Source organism: Meles meles, chromosome 5 (genome assembly GCF_922984935.1).
Source record: "Meles meles chromosome 5, mMelMel3.1 paternal haplotype, whole genome shotgun sequence".
NCBI classification, from domain to species: domain Eukaryota; kingdom Metazoa; phylum Chordata; class Mammalia; order Carnivora; family Mustelidae; genus Meles; species Meles meles.
The window spans coordinates 142,414,578-142,439,270 of NC_060070.1; the positions used below are offsets into that span (position 1 = coordinate 142,414,578).

Here is a 24,693-nt window from a genome sequence, read left to right on the forward strand (position 1 = left end):
CGCCGCGGAGACCCGGGCAGCGGCCGGCGGGCAGGCGGGCGGGCTGGCGAGGGGGTGGCGCAGAGGAGGGCGCGGGGGGCCGCGGGGCGCGGGGCAGCGGACTGCGGCGCTGCAGCCTCCCGAGGGCCAGCCTCGCCGAGCCCGGGGCTGGGTCTGAGCCGCGGCGAGGCGGCAGCCCCGCGCACACCAAAGAGGAGGCGGCTGTGGCGGCAGCGGCGGCCCCAGCCATGCTGTGCTATGTGACGAGGCCGGACGCGGTGCTGATGGAGGTGGAGGTGGAGGCGAAAGCCAACGGCGAGGACTGCCTCAACCAGGTGACGACGGGGGGCCAGGCGGGGTGGGGGTCGGCTGGTCCCCCGAGGCCGAGGGGCCTCGCGGCGGCGCCAGACTCCGAGGAGCGCGGCTTGCCGGGGGGGCGGGCGGCGCTGCGGCGGCGGCCGGCGGGGGGAGCGCGTCCCGGGCGCTCGGCCCGCGCCCCCTCCTCCGCGCGGTAGTGGGGCACGCGGTCCCTGCAGGCTGCGAGCGCGTGGGGGGGGGGTGCTGAGGACGCGCGCGACAGGCTTGCCACCCTGCCCCCCCCACAAACCCGCACTTTCCCGGAAGAAGGCGGCCGAGCACACCTGCCGCAGGTGTGTGCATGATGCAGTCTGTCGGGTCCCCGCGGGGTCTGGCAGCGCCAGCTGAGCCCTGAGATGAGGTGGCTGCTGGCGGTCGTAGGTCCCTGCGGTTGCTTGGCAGACAAGCGGGGCCCTTGTCTCTTGCTGCTTCTCAAATGGACCGTTCACCTGCACCTCCCCGTTTGCGGGGCTCTAGAGGACTGTGGGTTTTGGTCATGCACTCCGCTGCCTTTGAAGCACGCATTTCCTTAGGAGTCGAGAAGACTGGTTCGAAACAGTGCATGTTGGTAGGACCGATAGCAAATTTGATCTCAGGTGGAAAGCTGTGCCCTCACACCCCCAGACCTGAGATGTTTGCAAAACCTCTTGTAACACGCTCAGCTGACACTTGTGGCATGTTTCCTCAATGTGTTTGTTTTTTCGGAGTCCAGATGGTTAAAATTGTCCAGATAATCTGCCAGATCAGCTGTGCAGATTGTGCTGGTGGAGGAGATTCCAGTGATTGGAATAAGAGGGGAAATACCCTGTAGATTCCTTCCTCAGCCTTTCTGGAAGCCTGCTTCTGAGGACATCTTTTTCTCTACTGCAGAGGACGGTGTCCTGGGTGTTAAAGGAAGCACGAGCCTCTCTTGGTTTAGCAGCACCGGGATCTTAGAACTTTGTTCTTACAGCTTAAAACAGGCTTTGTAACGCCTTTGTTGAACTTTGTGAAAAGCAGGCAGGAATCTTAGACCCAGATGGTGTCCTTGGGTTTGCTTGGATTCCATGAACCATTTCCTCATCCTTGTTGCCTTCATTTTTGTTCTAGGTGTGCAGGCGGTTGGGAATTATAGAAGTTGATTATTTTGGACTGCAATTTACGGGTAGCAAAGGTGAAAGTTTATGGCTAAATCTGAGAAATCGGATCTCCCAGCAGATGGATGGGCTAGCCCCTTACCGACTTAAACTGAGAGTCAAGTTCTTCGTGGAGCCTCATCTCATCTTACAGGAGCAGACTAGGTAAAGTGACACCGAAATAAACCAATGTCAGATAGACCTTTGATTCCATTTAGAAAGGGCCGTTGCCCTTCCCCAGCGATGTTCACAGGCAAATGCGTTTGATACAGGGTGAGCTGGTTCGTAACTGAGATGTTTTCCATGGCCCAGCCCTTCTGTTGAGGTGAACAGGGAGCTGCCCAGTTGGCCTGGGGTGCATTTTCTAGCTCTTGAGGTTTTTCTTCTCTTGTAAACAATGAGGCAGCAGGGTTGAATACTTACAAACACTCGGGATCAGTGCCACAATGCAGAAAAAAAAAAAAAAAAGGTTAAAACCCCAACTGACTTCCTGATAGCGGCATATAATGCCCGATAGTAACCTCTGCCTCAGCCGTGTTACTACAGGTCACTGTAGACCGTTCTAACAGAAAGCAGGAAACAGTTCCTCTTGGGTTACTTAAACTTAGTCAACTTCTGCCTAGTGTCAGATTACAATATGCAGCAAAGAGCTCTGTCCGACTCAGAGCAGAACTGTAGAAGTTTTTAAGTTTCTTGTATACTTGGTAAGAGAACTTTGTAAGGCCGGTGTAATCGAACTCCAACCTATAGATAAATAACACATGATTGTTTAGGTTGTTGAATTCATCTCTTTACTTCTAGAAAACCACCAGCAGTGGTAGACAACCCGGAGCATGTTGTTTCCTTTTTCAAACAGAAAATGCTTTCTGCCCTGGAGTATTACTCCCCTGGAGTATTACTGACTGTAATACTTCTCAAGGATGAGCCAGATTAAGAAACTGGCATTCAGTATTTATTGCTGAAATGTAAGAGATCTAAATCATATAGCGGCATGGTACAAAAAAAAGAACGAAAGGAAAAGAAAACGGCTTTTAAAAATAACAAACTTTGGATCTGAGTTCTAATATTTTTTCATAATCCTTTGGTTTGGAAATTTGCCATGCACGTGAAAAACGTGAGCATAACAATCTCGAGTAAAGATGAGTGACCAAAATCCTTTAAGAGTTGTTAGCATGTCATTTTTTTTTTTTTGTCCTCTGCTGAAGGACCGATAGAAACACATTTTGAAATACTATTCATTTGAAGTTGAAATTCTCTTTTACCTTGTTACAGAACTTTATTAAAGGGTAAGGGAAATGTTCAGTTTGTCTCTGGGCAAGCTAGTATATTACATTCTTAGTTCTTGAAAATGTCTTGCAAAATATTCACATAAGTGAATGTTTACGATTGGTTTAGCTGTTTATATTAATCAGAATAGGTGCTGTTTGTTTGTTGGTTTGTTTTTTAACTTAAGGCTGATTCAGAGTTTCCACTCTGCACTTCAATGTGATAACTTGGAGTCGAGTAAGAGAAAAGGATGCCTGCATGCACGAACACACACACACACACACACACACACACTCTGCAACATACTGGAATTTTCATTGCGTAGTTTTGCAATCCTTTGCAGATCTCTGGATGCAACTCTTATTTTGATGTTACAACTTTATTTTTTAAATCTGCAGAAGCTTTGAGGACCAACTACACCTCATTTAAACAATGGCTGCAGTCATAATAGCCTGACCCAATGGTCTTACGAATGATTTTAGACTTTAAAGTTTGCCACTGGATGGTCTTTACCTGTGCTTTCTGCAATTGAGTTAATAACCTTTATTAAGTCTATTTTATTCATGCAAGAAATAGAGATATTCTGTGAGTTAGAAATTTCCTACTTTGGTGACTCAGTTGACTTTAACTCTTGAGATTCATGCCTAATAGCACTCAGAGACTATATACCTAGTTACCTAGGTAATTTTAATTGACTCTACTTCCTTTTGAAATCTTATCAAAAAGGTAGCGTGATCTAAGCATTTGATTTGCTTTTAAAATATTGGTGAATTTTACTGGTTTTTCATGGGGTTGTCCAAAATATAGAATTTGAAGGAAATGCCACCCAAAGTATAGAGCATTCTGCTTTAGTAACTAAACTGATTGTAATTAACATTTGTACCTTTTTATTAGGATCATAAGTTGTGCTAGATCCGGTATAGTTATAATTAGCCTTGTTTTTATGTGCGTATAACTCCGGAGCAAAAATACTGATTTTCTCTCACATCACGTCAGTCAGATAAAGCTAGTTGGTGAACTTTTTGATGTTTAATAATTCGTTATGAAATATTTATATGAACTCCTGTGAGAATAAAGTAGATCTGTTTTACATGGTCTGTAAACCCAGCTCTGCCAGTCCAGTTATGAGCTCTGATTTTCTGCCATCTCAAAGTCAAGTCAGGAGGGGACATTTAGTATACTGAAAGTGTCTGGATAGTTTATTAAATGGTTCTGAACTATCCTGGCCAAATTGGTCTCTATGCAGCATTAAAGTAGCCTCCTCACGGTAGAGCTGGTCGAAGTGGGGGCAGTGAATGTGTTCGTTTGCATCAGGTAAAGGAGGCAGCCCCAGGAGGGCAAACAGGAAGGCCTGTTGGTAACAGGAGAGTAGTTGGGAGGGGAGGGGGGCAGAAGTGCTGCATTCTAGGTACAGCTCTGCCCCCAACTACCAGAGTGTCCAGACTTCCAAGACTGAGCAAACCCTGAGCTGCTTCTCAAGTTGAAAGCCCAGGAAGAGTTTGTCTCTAAAAATCCTTTCTAGCAGTAAATTTTTTTTCTTTGCTTCTGCTTCCTCTCTATCTTATTTTCCTCAATATATTTTTCTGAAGACCCGCCCCCCACCCCCAAAAAATGAAGGAAGAGATACAATATCAAGTGTCTGCTTAGACTGACACAGTTAATCTGGTCTCTGATGTGGCCTAATTTTAGATTTGGTTCTTTACCCAGATTATTGTGTTTGGCTTTGAAGGTGTGGCAGGGTTGGTGCGGGAGGGGTGTCTGGAAGGTAACCAGAGAGTCTTGCTCAGACTCAGCTGGTACATTTCAGAGGCAGAGACAAGCAGGTATATTCCGCAGATGTTTGCCATGCTGTGCATGAAAACTAAAAGTGAAACTAATGTATTCTGGAGGTAGATCTGAAATAATAATGACCTTTGAAATTCTTGCCTTTTAAAGTCTCTCAGTTATTCACAGCAATTGAGACCAGATTTTGTCAACATTTTCAAAGCCAGAGATTTGAGAATTACATGCTTCATCTTCAGAGATGGTGATTATACTGCCCACTGCCAATAAAATCTTTGTTTCTCCTGACTTTGCTACATTTTAGCAGAGTTCTGTGATCTTTGCTAGGGGCCCTCCCACACGTCCTTAAGACTCATCAACACCTGACTTCTCTTTCCCAGAAATCAGCCTCAGTACAAGGGTTCCATGAGTCCTGAACCACATGTTCAGAGAATGCTGTAATCCTGAATGTTGAATCTCATCAAGATTTCAGCTGTGCAAGCAAGTGGTGCTGAGTTTGACTCATCGCTAGTTAAATCCCATTGCTCCTTGGGAAAGCCTTGCTGGATCTGCCCAGGAGACTGCACTGTCCCAAGACATCATGTAGCTTTCCTTTATAGCATCTAATGAGCATATAACACTACCATTTACTTATGTGACAATTTGTTTATTGTCAGCTACTCTAATAATTTAAATTCCATGAAGCAGGAGGCTGATCAGCATTGTATCCCCAGAGTCTACCAAGTGTCTGGTGCATAAACATTTGTTGAATCCATGAATTAAGAAATTAGAAATAAAAATGGGGTTAACAGATATTAATAATATAAATTTTCTTACAGCTAGTGAAATGTTTACCAGTTTGCTTCTATAAACTGAAAAGTTTGATTCTATAAACTGAAAAGTTTGAGACAATCTAAAAGAAATCCCACCATTGGGGCTCCTGGGTGGCTCAGTGGGTTAAAGCCTCTGCCTTCGGCTCAGGTCATGATCCCGGGGGTCCTGGGATCAAGCCCCGCATCAGGCTCTGCTCAGTGGGGAGCCTGCTTCCTCCTCTCTCTCTCTCTGCCTGCCTCTGCCTACTTGTGATCTCTCTCTCTCTGTCAAATAAATAAATAAAATCTTAAAAAAAAAAAAAAAAAGAAATCCCACCATTAAAAAATGTTTTGTAGTGATTACTGTCTGTTAAGAATTTTCTCCGTGCTCGGCATTCTTTTGCTTCCTTCCTTCACTCTCTCTACCCCACCCCAAGCCTTTTGTTACTGTGGCTATTAGTTCTCATCTAAAATGAACTACCACTCGCCTAGACCTTTTATGAAATTCAGATAGTTTTCAAGCTACAGACTCAATCTAATTTTCAGCCAGTTTGTAGGTTCTAAGTACTTACTGAACCACGTGTTCCCTTTCTCCCAGCAAAAAATCACTTGGATGTCAAAATCCAGGGAAGATGGCCTCATTGAATCCACAAAGCAAGTACCAAATGCAACCATGGGCAGAGTCTGCCTTCAGCTGAGGTCATGATCCTTGAGTCTCCAGATCAAGTCCCACATTGGGCTCTCCGCCTGGTGGGGAGTCTGCTTCTCCCGCTGACCCTCCCTGCTGTGGTGCTTTCATTCTCTCTCTCTCTCAAATAAATAAATAAAATCTAAAAAAAAAAAAAAAAAAGAAGGTGTTCAAATCAAATCATATGGGTCCTAGCCAGGACCTGTAATCATGTACAAAATTTTTCAATATGTTGTCACTGTTGGTAAAGGCTGCTTAGCATAATTTACCTTTGTGGGGTTCAGAATGGGTATGTTCTGTAGATACTGTTGCAGTGTTGCAGCAATATTTATCTGCTATAAAGGTGTCAGTGTGTTTTTCATATCAACTCTATGCCAAAGAGTAGAATGACATATTCCTTTTGTGTGTGTGTGTGTGTGTGTGTGTGTGTGTGTGTGTTTATGACCAAGGACAAAACAGGCTCCAGGAAAGAAAAGCAGACTTTGCTACTGTTTTCAGAAAGTATTAATTAGATTTCTGAATTCTAATTTAACTATTAAGTCTTTTTGCACAGAGTATAGGATGTTTATAGGACTATGTATTTATTTTAGCCACAGATCTCCTGTCTGGACATATTCAAGTATCTTTATGAATTTCTCATACTTGTATATTTGTATGAAGTTTCCAAAGAACATTAAGAAATTGATTTTTTATGTAACCAAAACGAACTTTTAATTTTAAATTTGTCATTTGAGCTAAAAGTGGACTATTTAGATGGCACATAGGGTCAGACTCAGGGTGCCCAGTGACACACAGCTCTAGGCGAATGAGGTCCTCTCTCAGTCATACCCCACTGTAGCCTGTTTCTAGAACTCTCCTGGATCTAACAGCACTCCCCACGATCCAGACCACTGGGAAAGATCTTGTAGGGAACACACATAAACTGCCGAATGGCCTGGGTTGTTCTTTGCCTGGGTCGGGTATCTGTTGTGAGTTAGTAATCCTATTTTTTCCAAGTGCAGATCTCATGCTTCTGGTAATCACTTCTGAGATAGGGGGTTTCCCTTCCCTTTCTGCCCTCCCCTCCCACCCCCAACCCTGTGTCTTTTGACTGCTTTGGAACCTGAGGAAGAACAAATTTGTTCTGTGGTTCCCATTTTCCATTTTGGGCTTTGAGAAGGATTTCCTTAAGCTGAATAGATAGACCTGACTTGGTCATTATTTGGTCCTGACAGCTTCTCAATCGCAAGCCTTGCATGGAGAGTAGTAGATCTGATAGTTCATTTTAAGATAGGTAGCTATTCATTTGAATTCGGAACCATGACCAAAAGGATTTCCACTAATGTTATTTACTGAGCCTCTTGTTATAAATATTTTCAAACATGTAGTTAAGTTGAAGATTTTTACAGTGAACTGCCAATACCCTGATCTAAATTCTACTATTATAGTTTAATCAGCTTAATACACTTGCTTTATCACAAGTTTGTTTTTTGATGTGTTTCAAACTAAGTTGTGAGTAAGTACACTTCCCCCTAAAGACTTCAGTATGCATATCCTTAAGTAGAACTCTGCATTTGTCTACAGTTCTTTTTTCTCCTTTTGTTAAGGTATTTATATACGATGAAATGCGTAATTCGTAATTATACCATTTGATGAGGTTTGACAAATGGATATATCTGCTTAAACAAAATCCTTATTGAGATTTAGAACATTAGTACCACTCCAGAAAGTTCCCTCATGCCCTTCTGAGGTCGGTCTCCGCCCTCCACTGCACAACCAGGGTTGTGTGTTTTCCCAGCATGGGGTAGTTATGCCTGTCCTGCCTCACATAGATGGGATCGTGTGGCGTGTGCTCTTTTGTGTCTGGCGTCTTTTGTTCATTTTAATCTTTTAGAGATTCATTTTATTGTTAACATATATATCAGCGGCTGTTGCTTGCTCTAGGTAGCAGTGTGAGTAGGCTGCTGTTGATCCGTACTTCTGTTGGTGAGCATCTGTTTTCCAACTATTCCGAGTAAAGCTGCTGTGGTCAAGTACAATCTCTTTTGTAGACATATATTTTCATTTCTCTTGAGGAAATACCTCAGAATGGGATAGCTGGGTTACAGAGGAGGTGATCATTTAGTTTTGTAAGTAACTGCCAGTCCTTTCCCCAAAGTGTCCCACTCTGTCGTCCCACTGAGAGTCTCTGAGTCTTCCACATCCCTGCCAGGCTTCCAGGGGCGGGGGGGTGGGGGGTGGTCATTGATGGGTCTCTTTTGATTAATAATGTTAAATACTTTATTCATGTGCTTATTGGCCTTTCCTACATATTCTTTTGTGAAGTATCCGTACTCGTCATTTACCCATTTTTACTGAGTTGTTGCCTTTGTTTTTGATCCACGCGGATTCTGCTATCTACCAGTTCTTTGTCAGAGACGTGTTTTATAAATGTATTTTCTCCTGTGGCTTGCCCATTTTCTTTCTTTTCTTTTTTTAAGATTTTTTTTATTTATTGGGGCACCCAGGTGGCTCAGTCATTGAGTGTCTGCCTTTGACTCTGGTCATGATTCCTGGGTCCTGGGATGGATCCCCACATCAGGCTCCCTGCTCAGCAGGAAGTCTGCTTCCCCATCTCCCACTCCCTCTGCTTGTGTTCCCTCTCTCTTTGTGTCTCTCTCTGTTAAATAAATAAATCTTTAAAAAAAAAAAAGATTTTTTTATTTATTGAGAGAAAGCAAGAAAGCACAAGCAGGGGGAGGGCCAGAGACAGGGGGGATGCAGGCTCCCTGCTCAGCTGAGCAGGGAGCCCCATGTGACCGATCCCAGGACCTGAGATCATGACCTGAGCTGCAGGCGGACACTTAACCAACTGAGCCACCTGGGTGCCCCTTGCCTGTTTTCTTAATCCCTTTTGATGAGTAGAAATTTTTAATTTTGGTAAAGTCTAATTTATCCATTTTTCTCTTTTTTGATTTTTGCTGTGTCCTTAGATACCTTTGCCTACTGCCCAAGGGATGGAAATACCCTCTCCTGTGTCTGTCTAAAAGTTGTTACGGTTTTAGCTTTTACATTGAAGCCTAGGATCCGTCATGAACTGATTTTTGTTTCAGTGGAATTTAAGACACAAAACAAAAAATGTATAGTAATTCTTTTTTTTTTTTTTTTTTTTTTTAGTTTGATGGTTTTTAAATATAGCTCGGCAGTTGGAGCTTGGTTTAAAATAAACCCATGGGGTGAACTGGCTCACTGGCCTGAGGCAGGCACTCAGGGGAGCCCAGAGGGGGTCTGACTGGGTGAGAGACAGCAGCATCACTGGCCAGGGTCAGTCAGGTCTGGGGGAGAAGCACGGTTCAGTTGTTGGCATTGGAGAGTTTTTTAAAAATCACTTCTTAGCGATTTTAAAGATGCTTTCGGCTTGTTATTTCAGTGTTGAGTGGAACAGCGAATGTGAATATAGTTGATTTACATTTGTGTCCCAGAAAGTTCTTCAAAATGACATCACTGGGGAGATACCAGATGGCAGTGATTGAGTAGACGCCCCCTGTGATGGGCAGGTCAGCGACCCCTGTCGGTTTGCCAAAAAGTTCTGCTTTGATTATTAGGTGATTTCTTTATGAGACAAGCCAGTGTTCAGAGGACAGTCCTCATCACAGTTCTTAAATGACCTCACTTTATTCCTTAAAGCTATGGAGAGGCATTAATTTTTAAAGTAGGAGAAATTTGAAGGACTTTGAAACAAAAATGTCTTAAGGATATGTGACTTTTTAAAATTAGAATATGGCATATCCTTAATATTTACTCCATTTTTTTTAATCTTCCATAATGATACAGCAGGGGTGAATTCATTTGTACCCATGATGCAAAGACCCGAGTGAGCCGGAATGTTTCGCTTTGAGCCTCCAGACGGATCTGAATATTGATGGAATCCATTTGCTTAATAACTGAGTAAAACTTGAGGAATAACGCAGCCAGAAGAATGTTGAGAAAATTTAGTTTGAGCTTTTGTCTGCAGGACATATTCACAGATATTTGCTTAAGACAAAGAATTTTTTTTTCCCAAAGACTTTTTTCTGTTTGTGATTCTAGCACATAGCCTAAAGCCAATGAGAGACGTCGACCACTTTTGATCTTTAGTTAAAAAAAATTTTCACTGGGGCGCCTGGGTGGCTCAGTCAGTTAAGCAACAGTCTCCAGCTCAGGTCATGATCCCAGGGTCCTGGGGTCGAGCCTTGCATTGGGCTCCCTGCTCAGTGGGAAGCCTGCTTCTCCCTCTGCCCCTCCCCTCTGCTGGTGCGCTCTCTCTCTACTCTCTCTCAAGTAAATAAAATCTTAAAAAATTTCATTGCAGGTATGACTTCTTTGCCCACATCTGCTTATTTTGATATGATCAGTAACCTTTCGCCCATTTTACAAAAAGGGATGAGGGTGTAGTCCATGAACTAGACAGAGTTAATTGCTCAAGAGAAAAATAATAGGGAAAAAAAGTGCTTGATTCAAAATCACCCTGTGAATGCTTGAGCCATCACTGGATTCCTTGCTGAAATGTGTCTCCGAGCTCTGCCACCGTCCCTGTTGGGAAGAGGGCATGAGATATCTACTGATGGCTCACCGCAGCTGGTGACCCTTGTGGTCATTGCTTCCATGTCTTGTTCTCCTCAAGAGCATCAACGCGTTCCCCAAAAACCAGTTTGAGGAGTTACCGAGATAGGGTATCATTCCTTTAAGCTAAGGCCCACCCGTTCCACCTAAAAAGGATCTATCAGATCAGTTCACCCTGTGACCCCAGGGTAGGGCTTGGCACAGAGGCAGTGGATGACAAATATTTGTTGACTTCAAATGAAAAGATTGGCTGATAGCCATGAAACTGCAGAATACAGGAAGGGCCCTATCAGAAAGTTCACCGAAGCGGAAAAGGGGAGGACTCTTCTACTCACAGGGTATGCGCTGCTGTCCAGCCTAGAAGGAGGTATGTAGAAAAGGCCAGTTGTCCTGCTGCTGCTCCCTTTTTGAAATGCTGACCCACAGGCTGAGAAAAGATCCGCATGTGGTCTCAGACCCCTGACCACCTGTTCGTATTCTGTTCCGGATCCTTCGCTTTTAACTCCAGCAGCTGCCTCTCTAGGAGCCGGCGTGGATCAGAAAGAGAACTGGGATCGATTTTGAGACTCTTGGAGGTGAAACGTCACTCATTAAACAGGGAACAAACTAGTCTCTAGGTTGATACAGAGAAAGAAGTTAAAAGATACTTCACCTGAGCGGTATTTACATGGAGAAGACTTGGTTTGTGGTGATGCCCTTACACTCGTTCAGCCTGTAATTTCTTCTTTACCATCAGCATGTGTTCAGAGTTTTGTGTCCAACTGTGGGCCCTCCCGTGAGGACAGAGACAGGGACACGTCCACCGAGATGAAATTTACTGAACAGCCATCGAGAAAGCCTTGGACAGCTGAAGCAGTGTTATTTTTGTGGTTATTTCTTTGTCCCAGTAGGGACCCCCTTCTCAGTTGAGTGGTGTCAAAAATACTTTAACAGATGTTTGGGTTAATACGCTTATCTTCTTTCCGTGCTCTTAGGCATTCTTACCGTGATTTCATCATTGGGGCTTTGAATCCAGAAAAACCTGCAGTATTTGTCAGAGTCTGATAAAGTTAAATATTTATCTTTCTAGAACACACAAAACATTGAACTTAAACATCTCTTAAAGGAAAATTAGTGGTTCTTGTCTGAGACTGTCCACAGGGCCCCTCTCCCTTGTACTTCTAGTCTGGCTTCTCTCTGCTTTTCTTATATTGTTCATGTGTCCCTTCTACCTAGGATGTCAGACATAGGACTAGTATATAAATAAAAGCATTGTTGATGGGGTGCCTGGGTGGCTCAGTGGGTTAAAGCCTCTGCCTTCAGCTCAGGTCATGATCTCAGGGTCCTGGGATCGAGCCCCGCATCGGGCTCTCTGCTCAGCAGGGAGCATGCTTCTTCCTCTCTCTCTGCCTGCCTCTCTGCCTCCTTATGATCTCTGTCAAATAAATAAATAAATAAATATTTTTAAAAAAGCACTGTTGAGGACTGGAATCAGGGTATCCAGTGCAGGGGGGAAGCTGGGCGTATGAGCTGTATTCAGAGCAGTGTCAGAGATTTACTGCTGGTCGTAACTCACTTGTTAGTGGGAGGAATATTGTGATATTTAAGCAAGTTTGAAAAGCTGTAACAAGTCATCAAAGGAAGGTTATACCCATACCTTTGCCAGAGTCAAATTTTATAACCTAGGCTGGTCTGACTGTGGCGGTTTTAGATACTCTGTTGGGAATCTTGGGTGGTCTGGATTAACGGGCAATGTAGGTGGCGTTTCCTGGGAGTTTCTAAGTCTGACACACCGTATAGGAAGCGTGTAGCATGTAATATTGTATGCAGTTAGGACAGGCACAAATGGAATGGAACTTGGGGTTGGCAGACGATGTGGGATTTTATATCCATTCACAAGGTTCTCTGGTGCTCGAGACACTTGAGAAGTCGGCTAATGTGAAGATAACTGTAAAAGTTAATTTCAAGTACTGTGATAGAGAAATAAACAGTTTGCACAGGATATGGATGAAAGAGTATCTCAGTGAGGGGACAGGAAAAAAATGCCCCTCAGGACATAGGGAGCAGCCAAGACCAGAGACACGAGGACATGAACATGCTAGGTCTTTCCAGGAAGAGAAATTGTTCCTTCCCTGGGGGCATAGTTGGTGGAGGGAATGACGGGACATGTGGCTGAACGTTGGGGGCCAGACCCACAGAACCCGGATTCATGCCAATAGCATGCTTCCTTGGCAAACAGATGGGATCCCTTGAAAGGTTTTTGAGCTGACAAATGGCAAACTTTTCCCAGAAACAAGTAGCTTGGAAGGTGGATTAGCAGAGTCTAGAGAGATCGGCTTGGGGGAGAGTGTAAATTCTCAGTCGAGAGACACAAGTAGGACATAGGAGGTAATAATAGGGAGACTACCACTGACTTTAAAGAGTTTGCAGAGATAGAAAGTAGGTAGAAATAAAACAAAATGTCAAAAGTGGGTCTATGGGTAAAATAACAAACAAGCCTCGGGTTTCCACTGGGAGAAAAATTGGGTTTGGGAAGGAAGTTAGTGAGTCTGATTTTGAACAAAGTGAAATTAGGATCCTGAATATCTCAAGTGGAGGTGTCTATATTTGACATTTGAATATCATTTGAATATCATGCTTAGAGAAGTTGGGGCAAACTAGAGATTTGAGGGTCGTTTGAATAAAGGTGAGGAGCTAAGATATCAGATAGTCCACATCAAGATCAAGTTTTTCTCAAAATAATTTCTTTAAAAATTTTTTTTAATTTAATGCGGAAACTTGTGTGAAGTTATTTTATATTTGATAACTTGAATGTTGTTGGATTTGTCTTAGATTAGTTTTTGTCTCGGTTATACATTTTATTCCAGAGAAACTTAAGTTCTTACATTTATGTCGCCTTAATACTCATGATTTAAAAAAAACAACAACAAAAACAAAAACGGCTCTTTAGTGGCAAGCATTTTCAGGGTGGCTTTTTAAATTACTGTGTTTTCCTTACCTAAAACGGTTTATGAAATTGCTGAGCAGGTTAAGCTTGATATCAAGCTGGTCCCCAGGATAACCTCCTTCTCGCACGGCTCTGCAGGCATATCTTCTTCTTGCACATCAAGGAGACCCTCCTGGCTGGCCACCTCCAGTGCTCCCCGGAGCAAGCAGTGGAACTCAGCGCCCTCCTGGCCCAGACCAAGTTTGGAGACTACAATCAGAACACGGCCAAGTACAGCTACGAGGAGCTGTGTGCAAAGGAGCTCTCCAGCGCCACCTTGAACAGGTGAGGCTGCCCTGGGGCAACTGTATTCATACAGCTAGTGAATTTATCCATATTTCCTGAAGAAAGCGGATCTACGGTCTATATGCGGATAATTGGTGAGGCTAAGATGAGACCGTTGCCCAATTTAGCCGGTTATTTTCAAAAGATTCTTAGCCTTTTCTTTGAGAAATTTACAGATACCAAACATAATCCACCTAAATCAATGCCCTTATATAAAATGCTATAGAACAGGAATTTTTTAAATCTCTGACCTCTGAAGGATGCAGATTTCTTCAAAAGTCTACCATGTATGTTGGTATTTTCTTTGTCCCAGCAAGGATTAAACCAAGAGACCTAACGCGTCTTAGTTACCTATTCCTGGGGAATAAGTTACCCCAAACTTAGGGACTTAGAACAACAAACAGTATCTCTCCTTGCTGTGGGTCAGAAATCTGGCTGTGGCCTAGCTGGGTTCTCCACGATCTTTCATGAGGCAAACTGTTGGTGGAGTTCATTGTCATCCAAAGGCTCAACCGAAATAGGGATCCCCTTCTCAGTTGACTCACGTGGTATGTTGGCAGGGCCTCCTTCCCGCACACGCAGGCCTCTCCGGGGGCTGTTCCATAACATGGTAGCTGGCTTCCCCCAGGACAAGCCATCAGTCAGAGCAAGAGGGAACACCCAAGACCGAAGTCAAGTCCTTTTAGAACTTAATCTCAGAAGTGAGTGACATCCCATCACTTCTGCTATGTTCTGTGCATTAGAAGTGAGTTGTGAATCCAGCCAGCCGTTAACACAGCTGGTACGCAACACTCGGGTGAAGGGAAGTGTACAAGGGTGTGACTCTTGGGAGATGGGGGGTCTCAAAGGACTGTATTAGAGGCTGTCTGCCACCACAGGTGGAATAAATCCTACGGTCTTCGGTTCAGATGGTCTCATCAGTCCCTTACAATGAAACGTACAAAGTAAGTATAGACACCTGTGTTCCTATATGCAAAATTTCTTAACGTATATTTTTAGAGATTTTCCATAATTCTTCCAGTTCACCTCATCTGGCATCCCCACTTGCTGTTTCTACTGAATATTGAATGCTTGGGATCTGGAGTAGTGCCTCAGAAGTATTTTACAGTCAATTTGCTAAATAAATGAAATGTCGATGCTACATTGCTTTAAGTTCTTGACGTACAGAAATGGCAGCGTCTGCATGATTCACTAGTGAAAATGATACCGATTTCTCTCTAAAGTCTACATCAGTTCATCGCTCCATGCCTCTCTGCCCTTTTGGTGTCCAACAGCATTGTGGCAAAGCATAAAGAGTTGGAGGGGACCAGCCAGGCTTCGGCCGAGTACCAGGTGCTGCAGATCGTGTCGGCAATGGAAAACTATGGCATCGAGTGGCATTCCGTGAGGGACAGCGAGGGCCAGAAGCTCCTCATTGGGGTTGGACCTGAAGGAATCTCAATTTGCAAAGACGACTTCTGCCCAATTAATAGGTAACCTACGTCTTACATTTTTATTTAGCCCAAAGCATGCGTATCCCTTTATAGCTCTGCATAGGAAAATAGATCAAACCAGAAAGGGATTTGCTACACACTTACCTTTTAGGAATCAGATGTTTCATTTTGGGCATGGATATTAATTTTATTCAGGCCTTGACAAGCATTTAATTTTTTTTTTAATTTCATTTATTTTTTTAAAGATTTTGTTTGAGAGGGAGAAAGAGAGCATGCATGAGCTGGGGGAGGGGCAGAGGCAGAGGGAGAAGCAGATGCCCCTCTGAGCGGGGAGCCTGAACTAGAGCTCCATCCCAGGACCCTGGGATCACGACCTGAGCTGAAGGCAGACGCTTCCTTGACTGAGCCCCCTAGGTGCCCCTAAATTATTTTTAAACTATGAACTCAAGTGTCCTGATATGGCAGAGTTAATATTTTTCAAAAAAGTTCACTGCTGTTAAAGTCATGTTTCCACCTACACACACACACACACACACACACACAGAGCTCACTGCAAGCACTTTTCTCCCATGCCTTTCTGAGCAGGGGATGCAGTGGCTACTTACAGCCCCAGACCAAGCGTCTGCTTGCCCCGCAGGTCCCGAGCACGGCCCGTGACAGATCTCCCCTCCAGGGCCGGCTCACTTTTCTCTTCCCGGGTTTTCAGGATTGCTTACCCTGTGGTGCAGATGGCCACCCAGTCGGGAAAGAACGTGTACCTGACCGTCACCAAGGAGTCTGGGAACAGCGTGGTGCTCTTGTTCAAGATGATCAGCACCAGGGCGGCCAGCGGGCTCTACCGAGCAATAACGGAGACCCACGCTTTCTACAGGCACGTAGCGCTCCGTACCCCACAACCTTAGCGTCGGTCCGCAGCTCGGGGTTTTCAGGTGACAACAAGGTCCCTGTGGTTTCTGGTATCGTTGTGTCCGTGGATCTTGTGCAGGACTTAGGAAATCCGCCGCTTTCGAACACTGGTCCTGCTCTGCTGTAGTACGGGGGTCCTTATTGACGTGGTCCCGCTCTCCCCACAGCATGTGCGTGGGAACTAGCTGCACACACACCCCCCTGCTTCTCTGACCTTATTCCCTCATGGTGCCTCCTCGCTGGGCCTGACCCACAGCTGCTTTGCTCTTCCCCAGCAGGGTGACCTAAGTGGTCTCTGTGGGAGAGCGGCTACCCCCTCCCCCCGATTGCTTGGCGCCCAGGAAGGATTTTCTAGTCACACTAGCGATACCCTCATTTCGGAAGTGCTTTAAAGCAGACTTGTGATTTGACCCAAATATGTGAAAAATTAAGGCTGAGAAATTTAATTGCGATCTTAACCTTTTTTCTGTTAAGATAGACATATAAATTTTGGAGCAGAATGGAAAATTGGTGGGAATTTTTAGCATAAAGCCAGGAGAGAAGAACATGTCCTTTAATCTTGCCACGAGCTGTTTTTGACTAGAGCTCCTGTCCCGGGAGGTGGAGGCGCACGCTCACTGTCCTCTCCATTGACGGCTGCTTTATCCCAGGTCCTCTGGGGACACTGGAGAAACAGAGAGGTAGAATCATTGAAATGTTTAACCCTGGAAGAATTTACTTTTGGGCATGCAGGCAAGAATTCAGATGTCTGCTGACACGAATATTCTTGGGCATGGTAGCATCGGAAGGTCCGAATCGTGGGAATGCCCGGGCTTATGGTACTGAAGCGGATGCTCCATCTGTCCCTGCAGGTGTGACACGGTGACCAGTGCCGTCATGATGCAGTACAGCCGAGACCTGAAGGGCCACTTGGCCTCTCTGTTTCTGAATGAAAATATTAACCTTGGCAAGAAGTACGTCTTCGATATTAAAAGAACGTCAAAGGAGGTGTATGACCACGCCAGGAGGGCTCTGTACAATGCCGGCGTTGTGGACCTCGTGTCGAGAAGCGAGCACAGCCCGCCCAGCTCCCCGCTTCAGTCGGCGGAGAGCAGCCTGAACTGCGCCAGCTGTGAGGGCCTCAGCTGCCAGCAGACCAGGGCGCTCCAGGAGAAGCTGCGCAAGCTGAAGGAGGCCATGCTGTGCATGGTGTGCTGTGAGGAGGAGATCAACTCGGCCTTCTGCCCCTGCGGCCACACCGTGTGCTGTGAAGGCTGCGCCGCCCAGCTGCAGGTGAGGGCTGCTCGGCGGCCGCCCCTCCCCCTGCTCACGGTCAGTGAGCACCTGCCGGGTGCCCGGTGCCAGCCGGCATGCCCAGCCCCACCTGCCCCCCCGGGGTGGGGGCTTCCCGTGTGGGGACTTCAAAGGTACTCCTCTTGGGAAACACCCTGGATCAGCGCAGTTTCCAACAGTGTAATTGCTCTAAGTCGTAGACCCTTTGCGGGTTCTGGAAACGAGGCTCGGACTCACGAGATAACATCTGAGCGGGTGAGCGGGAGGCTAGGACCATTGCTTCCCGCTCCTGGGCACTGAGGAGCAGTGTCTTTATGATTTACTTAAAATATTTGAAAAAGAGCACTCAGAAGCGGTAGTTAGAGCTCACTTTCAGTTCCATGGAGGGATTGTCGGCCCTGATTATCTGTGATTAATTTCCTCTTATTGCCGCATATGCCTCGAGGGGGCATCCTGGATTGGCTCTTAGGCAGCAAGTCGAACTAACTTTAATATTAATACAATCAACAAAAGCAACTCACGTGTGTTTTCCTTTTTCGCACCTTGTATTTTCCGCTTACAATAATTTTTTCAACATGTTGTCATTTCTAGGAACTGGTTGCTAAATGTCACTGTGGTTTTATTTTAAAATTGGCCCCAAACACTATTTAGTCCTTCACAAGCTGCTAATTTCGGAACTATTTTTATGGTTATATACTGAGCTGGCAGGACGCCTTTGTCCTTTCTGAGAGTAGATAATGAGTTAATAACAAGGACTTTCTTCTCCAGGGACGGTAGGTCAAGGACTTGCCTTTCCCCACCCCCCACCCCACCCCCACATGGTTGGACCCCCATGCCTAACGCTCCCCTGTGGCTGAGAGAGGGCCATGCTTGCTGAGAAGCCGTCTGGGGATATGAAGCTCTGACCTGAGATTCAGAGCAGAGCCAAGTTCATGAGCCACATGGCATCTGCCTGGCCACCCTGTCTGGGTCAGCCCCCTGAGCCAGGGACACCCGGACTCTGGAAGGGTCTCAGCTCTCCTGCATCCCACTGCCAGAGGGTTGCACTCTGCCCTTGCAGGGAACACAGCCTCACCACACAGCAAGAATTCCATGCTAATCACTTTACTCATCGTGCCTGGGTTAGAATGGGACGAAAAACCTAATTACTTGCCTGCGGTTTATACTTTTTCATAATATTTTGAATCCCTAGTAAGGTATAGACTTTCAAACCTGTTAGCAAAGATATCAGGGTGCCTGGGTGGCTCAGTCGGTTTAGCGTCTGCCTTCAGCTCGGGTCACGGTCCGGGGTCCTGGGATCGAGCCCCACATTGGGCTCCTTGCCTAGTAGGGAGCCTGCTTCTCCCTCTGCCCTTCCCCTGCTCATGCATGCTTTCTCTCTCTCTGTATCAAATAAATAAATACAATCTTTAAAAAAGAGAGACCATAAAGATCTCTGCCCCTTTAGATCTAGAAATAGTCACGGCCACAAGTTATATAGCAGACTGACTAGAGTAGGTGCCGCTCGTGAGCCCTGAACACACATCCTCGGAGGCGTCCTAACGAGTGCCGTGGCCTTCTCTCTTGCAGTCGTGTCCAGTCTGCAGGTCGCGGGTGGAGCACGTGCAGCACGTCTACCTGCCGACCCACACCAGCCTGCTCAACCTGACCGTGATCTGATGGGCTGTGCCCTTCACGGCACGTGCCATGTTTCCACGGACTGCACCGCTGCTGAAGGACGCAAATGATAGATCGCGGAGAAAACACATAGCCCGACGCGCCCTTCTGCCACGCAACATTGAAAAAAGGAAGCAAAGGACAAATAGAGTTTTCCTCCCCGCCAAAACAGACCACGTGTCGAGTCCGCGCCGGCGGTGGTGGGGCCGGGAAGAGTTCTGGACACGGACACGTTCCCTGGACTCGCTCTTGTCATGATCCAGTTAGAGGAATCGGTAGGATCTGTGATGTCAGTGAAGCGGCGGCCGAGCCAAAAAGTGGGCACCTTTTAGGAAAGGGTGCTGTGGAGTCTCCTGATGTATCCCGAGGTAAGTTCCCTACGTGGCAGCAAATTTTGTAAGAATTCGTTTTAAGAATTTCCTTGGTTCTTTTTGTACGGTCGTGGAGCTCTGAACATTTTAATAGGAAACTTTTCTTAAACTGTCATTTTAATGTCATTTCTGTTTCTGTAACTTGCTCAAGAGCGACTGGAGGGCAAACGAATGTCAAAGGGTCCACTCTGTGACTTTCAAAATGTTGACAACCAGGTTGCCGGACGTAAACTGGTCTGGCTAGTGGAAGACAGAAAACTCAGTATGCACGGCCTCCTTTCCCGCCTCCCTGCCCTCTTTCCCCCAAGTCTTTCGATTATAAAATGCTACCAGTCTGGTTAGAAGATTTCTGTGGAGCAGTCCGCACTCCTTGGGCTCTTGAGTTGGTGGGATATTTTAGTGACGTTGAAAAGGGGACGCACGTTCCTCGGGAAGCGGAGCATTGCCTGCAGAGATGAAGCCTCATGGTGTACAACCCGGGGGGGGGGGATCCCCACTTCTCCCAAAAACTCCACTCCAGCTTCATCCCCTGGGGTTGCTTTTGCTCTAGCCATCAAGCCTTTTATAGCCTTATCGTAGGTATCTTAGATTATCCTATGCTTTTTTTTTTTTTTTTTTGGTAGTAAATGCTTAAGTATTAACTTCCAGTGGTCCCCTCCATAGGTCTTTGAGGGGTTTCAAATTTCTTTGTTTCTACATTCTTAGTCACATTTTCCACTCCCACTGGGGCATTTCGGACGCTGGTCAGCTTGTGGGTTTTCTAGGACGTCGGGACACCTAGATGACCTTATTGGGTGCAATACTAGCTCAGTGAAAGCTAGAAACCTACACTGTCACTTTACTGGATTTCCGAGTATACTTTTCATATTGCCTTAATGTAGCAGTAATGTGTTTATGCATTTGTTTCTTTGCACAGACATTTTGTCAAATATTAAAACTCTACTTTTTTATGGCACATATTAGCATATAAGCCTTGATTCCAAGAGGTATTTATTTTTTCACTTGTAAAAAAAAAATAATGTTTCCACATAAAGAACTCTGTTATATCCTAAAGGACTTCTGTCTTTTGTATTCAGGATAATAAAGACTTTAAAGCAGATGTGGTGTTTGTGTCTTCGCGTTTCTTGTCATTTAAACCAGGTTTGTTCACTAAAAAAAGGAGGAGTGTTGATCACATCCCGCTTGGCACCCACTTTGGTCCCATACGGAAAATTTGAAAATGTTGAGGCTATCGGCCCTAATCGAGAACATTCATCCCGTGATTCACTCCTCTGTTTTCTGGTCTGGGACTGAAATGTAGGTGAAAGTGGAAGAAGATACATCAACAGATGAAATTTTAACACTGGGGACAGGACTAGAAGGTTACTGGAGAGGGAAAGGAGTAGTGGAGTTGGAAGCTAACCATTTAAACTCAGTGATGCCGCCAAGTTAGTTGCCTGGTCGGGACAGGGGAGCACCTGTCGAGGTCCGAGCAGTCACCGTCTCAGCGGCACACTCGAGGACTGCATTCCGTGCGACGCCGAGCTTCTAGGATCTGCTCCAGGCTTGTCCGCTGGTGCGGCTCAGGAAGTGCTCAGTGCTGTCGGGAACCTGGGCAACGTGTATGGAACTGATAATTACCCGTAGCAGTGGAAGGACGTGATTTCAGCTGCGGCAGAAGTTCAGCCCTTGACCAGTACAGTTATTTCCAGAAAATGATCTTCTAAAATTGAGAGATGGGGATTTGTCTTCTCTGATTCCTATACCTAATCCCATCATCCGTCGCCCTCTAGCAATCCTTTGTTCACGCCACACGTTTGTTGACTACCTAGGTTATGCACGCTTGCTGGAAACGTAACGGGGATCGAGACGGGCGTGATCTGTCATTGCTTCATAGGGAGAGGTTCAATAATACTCAGTCGTGGAGCACGAGCCCCGGAAGTGTCACGGCAGGGTCAAAGGGTTGAGTCACAAGAAGGTGGTCATAAAACATGGCTCGCTGGGAAAAAGTGGGTGTGCTTTGAGAAGTGAGCAGACGCTATGAGCTTGCCAGAGGGCACTGAGCTGAGGGCAGAGATGTGCATTTGGTGGTGAGGGGAATAAATCGGGGGGTGCCCTAGGAGGAGGCCAGGCCAGAGAAGCATCGTGGTTTAGTATTTTCAGTGGGAGGCGTGGGTCGGCCTGGAGGAGACAGCCCTAGACAGGGTGCTTAAAAGACACAGCAGGGAGGGATAAATGGAAAGACAGAAGCCTCAGGAGGCTCTTCTGTCAAAAGACATAAGTGATAAGACTTGAACAAAAGAATTCTTTCACCTTTTTATTAACAGTTACAAAAATAAATGGTTTTCCCCATCCTGCCCCATTCCTGTATGTCTGTATTTACCCCCTCACGGATGGGGACCCAGACGCGATGCCGACAGATTCTGGGTTTGTTCCCTGACCACTGCCCTTGCACATGGAGGACCGGAAGCCCCATGGGTGACGGCTCGTGGGTAAAGCATGATCTCTTCCAAGAAGAACTTGAGAAATGCCCTGTAGGACAGAAGTTGGAGCCAATTTCCCAGCACAGACATGGGGGAAAGTGCGTGCCAGCGGTCACGGCAAGGGTGCCCGGCGGAGGAGGAGTACGAGGGATGCCTCGGTGCTGAGAGAGCTCAGAGTCAGCCGCAAAGGCCCAAGTTTTGGTTTTGTCTTGTTTTTTTAAGGATTTTATCAGCAAACACAGGTGGGGTCGGGGGAGGAGTAGAGACAGACAACCCCGCTGAGCAGGGGCCCCAACACAGGGCTCGATCCCAGGACCCCGAGATGATGACCCGGACCGAAGGCAGACGCTTAACCCACTGGGCCACCCAGGTGCCCCATGGCCAAAGCTTTATATAGGGTTCTTCCAAGCAATGGGAAAAAGCCTAGATGTAGTTTGAGCACAGTCAAAATCTGAAACAAAAGGGAGCCGTTTTTGTCTTTCTCGGTGCTTATCGTGTTTAGTGCCTTCTCACAGAAATCCTAAAGCGTCCATCACGTTCATTCATGTTTGCAGAACCTCCTTGAAATGAGTTTGTTTGAAAACTGCAAGATATTGAAGAATTAGCCCTATGCCTTTTAAAATCGAATGCTAGGGGCCCGCAGACGACACAGACTTCACATGCCTGCCAGTCGCTTAAAGAAAATAATTCACCCCACGCCAAAGCTAAGCGTCTCTCATTCATAAATTAGCTTGCTTTGCTGCTGCGGAGGAGGAGAAGAAAAACACTTGTAAAGGTGCAAGTGGGCCCTCGATCAAGGAGCGATCCTTCTGGTTCAGGGGGAAATTCCTATACATGTTTATGAAACGAAAAGATGAATAGTTTTAAGACCCAAAACAACACGTGCATATGTATATGTGGGTATAGACCTATGCATGACAGACACATTCCATATCCACGTATTCTCTTTTTAATTTATTTTTAATTTTTTAAAAGATTTTCTATGTTTATTTGACACAGAGAGAGAGATCGCAAGTAGGCAGAGAGGCAGGCAGAGAGAGAGGAGGAAGCAGACTCCCTGCTGAGCAGAGAGCCCGATGCAGGGCTCGATCCCAGGACCCTGAGATCATGACCTGAGCTGAAGGCAGAGGCTTTAACCCACTGAGCCACCCAGGCACCCCATCAACAATGCTTTTATTTATATACTAGTCCTATGTCTGACATCCTAGGTAGAAGGGACACATGAACAATATAAGAAAAGCAGAGAGAAGCCGGACTAGAAGTACAAGGGAGAGGGGGCCTGCTGAGCAGAGAGCCCGATGCGGGGCTTGATCCCAGGACCCTGAGATCGTGACCTGAGCCGAAGACAGAGTCTTCACCGACGGAGCCCCCCAGGCGCCCCCGTATATATGTATTGTAATTTTCCCTCATCCATCCTATTCATAAATCTTGAGATCACTGCAGACCGGGTGAGTTGGGGAAGGCTTTCTGAAGTGGTTAAGCTCTTCTTTGTGTGGAAGTATGTGCAGAATTTAGAGCAGTGGGAAGGAAAACCAAGTGTGAGGCTGGAGAAGAGACCACGGATGCGAAGCCAAGGGGACAAGGGAATTTTAAGGAGGAAGCAGAGCGAGTTCACCAAGAGCCTCGACCGCCTGGATGAAGGGCGAGTATGCAGCAGCTATAGTAAGTCTTTCTGCATCGGCTGATTCACTCGGCCTTGTACTCATGAACTCGGACATCGACGACCAACTCAGCAAACATTTCTTAAGCACCTAGTGCACATCAGGCTTTGCCAGGCCTGGAGCGGTTGTCCTCAACCAGGGGCACTTCTCTCCCCCAGGAGGCAGCGGGCAATGTCTAGAGATAGCTTTCGTTGTCACGCTGGGGACGGGGTGCCCCTAGCATTGACCGGGGAGGGGGCAGGGATGATTCCTACGACAAGGAAATTTCTAGTCCCAAATGTCAATATTCCCCTTGTTGAGAAACCCCGGGCTAGTACACGTATCTGAGATCAAGTCTTTGCCCTCTGGGTTACGCTGGGGAGGGGACACGACAAACGAAAATTCCGGTAAACCAAGCTCCACAGTGGAAAAGAGACGGGGTGTTACATCAGAGCAGAAAGAGATGCCATTAACTCTGCTTGTGGTTGGAAAGAGTTCTGGAAGGAAGTCATATTGGAGATGAGCCTTAAAAGATGAGAGGACAGCTACCCAGAGGGGAATGGCCGATGGGAGGAAGTTGTTCAAAAAAGGTGGCCCAGGGGCACGTGGGTGACTTAGTGGGTTAAGTGTCCAACCTTCAGTTTCAGCTCAGGTCGTGATCTCAGGGTTGTGAGATCGAGCCCCGCATCGGGCTCCACACTGAGCGCTGAGCGTGGAGAACGCTTAAGATTCTCTCTCTCCCTCTCGCACTGCCTTCCCCCCAGGCATGGACACACACAGTCTCTCTCTCTTAAAAAATAAAATTAAATAAATAAGTAGGAAACCCAAAACGCAGCCTGTTTGAGACCACTGGGCAATTTGGTGTCCGTGAAGGCACGGACATGTGGTGGGATGGGTTGGGGTGGAATGGTGACAGATGGCACTGGGTGGGGGGCAGAATGTATCCAGGAAGGTGCTAGGGGCCCAGCCCACCCCTTCCCCACCCTGTACTGGAGAAGAAGGTCAAAATCCACAAAGGTCACAAAAGGGAATCTAGAAAGAGCTGGGACCTGGCACCTTGTTCACGGTGCTCTCGTCTCCGGATTTTACTTCTCATCTAGGCTCTGATAAGTGTGTGTCCTCTGAGTTTTGAGTAAAGGTAATAGCAAAATATAACTCTTGCTAA

The 24,693-nt window shown here is 46.2% G+C and overlaps 1 protein-coding gene across 2 annotated transcripts; it reads left to right on the forward strand.

Annotated features, from left to right (window-relative positions):
* Window positions 1–20,525, forward strand: LOC123942496 (myosin regulatory light chain interacting protein). 2 transcript variants are annotated; one of them, XM_046006454.1, is made up of 7 exons: window positions 1–314; window positions 1,426–1,616; window positions 13,603–13,788; window positions 15,063–15,260; window positions 15,928–16,092; window positions 16,979–17,399; window positions 18,969–20,525. In XM_046006454.1, exons 1-7 carry the CDS (start codon window positions 228–230, stop codon window positions 19,056–19,058), a joined length of 1,338 nt encoding a protein of 445 aa, XP_045862410.1. In that variant the 5' UTR covers window positions 1–227; the 3' UTR covers window positions 19,059–20,525. The 2 variants fall into 2 exon arrangements, with proteins under 2 accessions (XP_045862410.1, XP_045862412.1); XM_046006456.1 differs by having other exon boundaries at window positions 1,531–1,616.
* The last annotated feature ends 4,168 nt before the right edge of the window (window positions 20,526–24,693 follow it).

Coding starts and splice junctions, on each gene's coding strand:
- LOC123942496 (XM_046006454.1), top strand. CDS start 228: ATGCTGTGCTATGTGACGAGGCCGGACGCGGTGCTGATGGAGGTGGAG. Junction 1,617..13,602: donor ATCTTACAGGAGCAGACTAG/GTAAAGTGACAC, acceptor ACGGCTCTGCAG/GCATATCTTCTTCTTGCACA. Junction 17,400..18,968: donor GCTGCGCCGCCCAGCTGCAG/GTGAGGGCTGCT, acceptor TCTCTCTTGCAG/TCGTGTCCAGTCTGCAGGTC.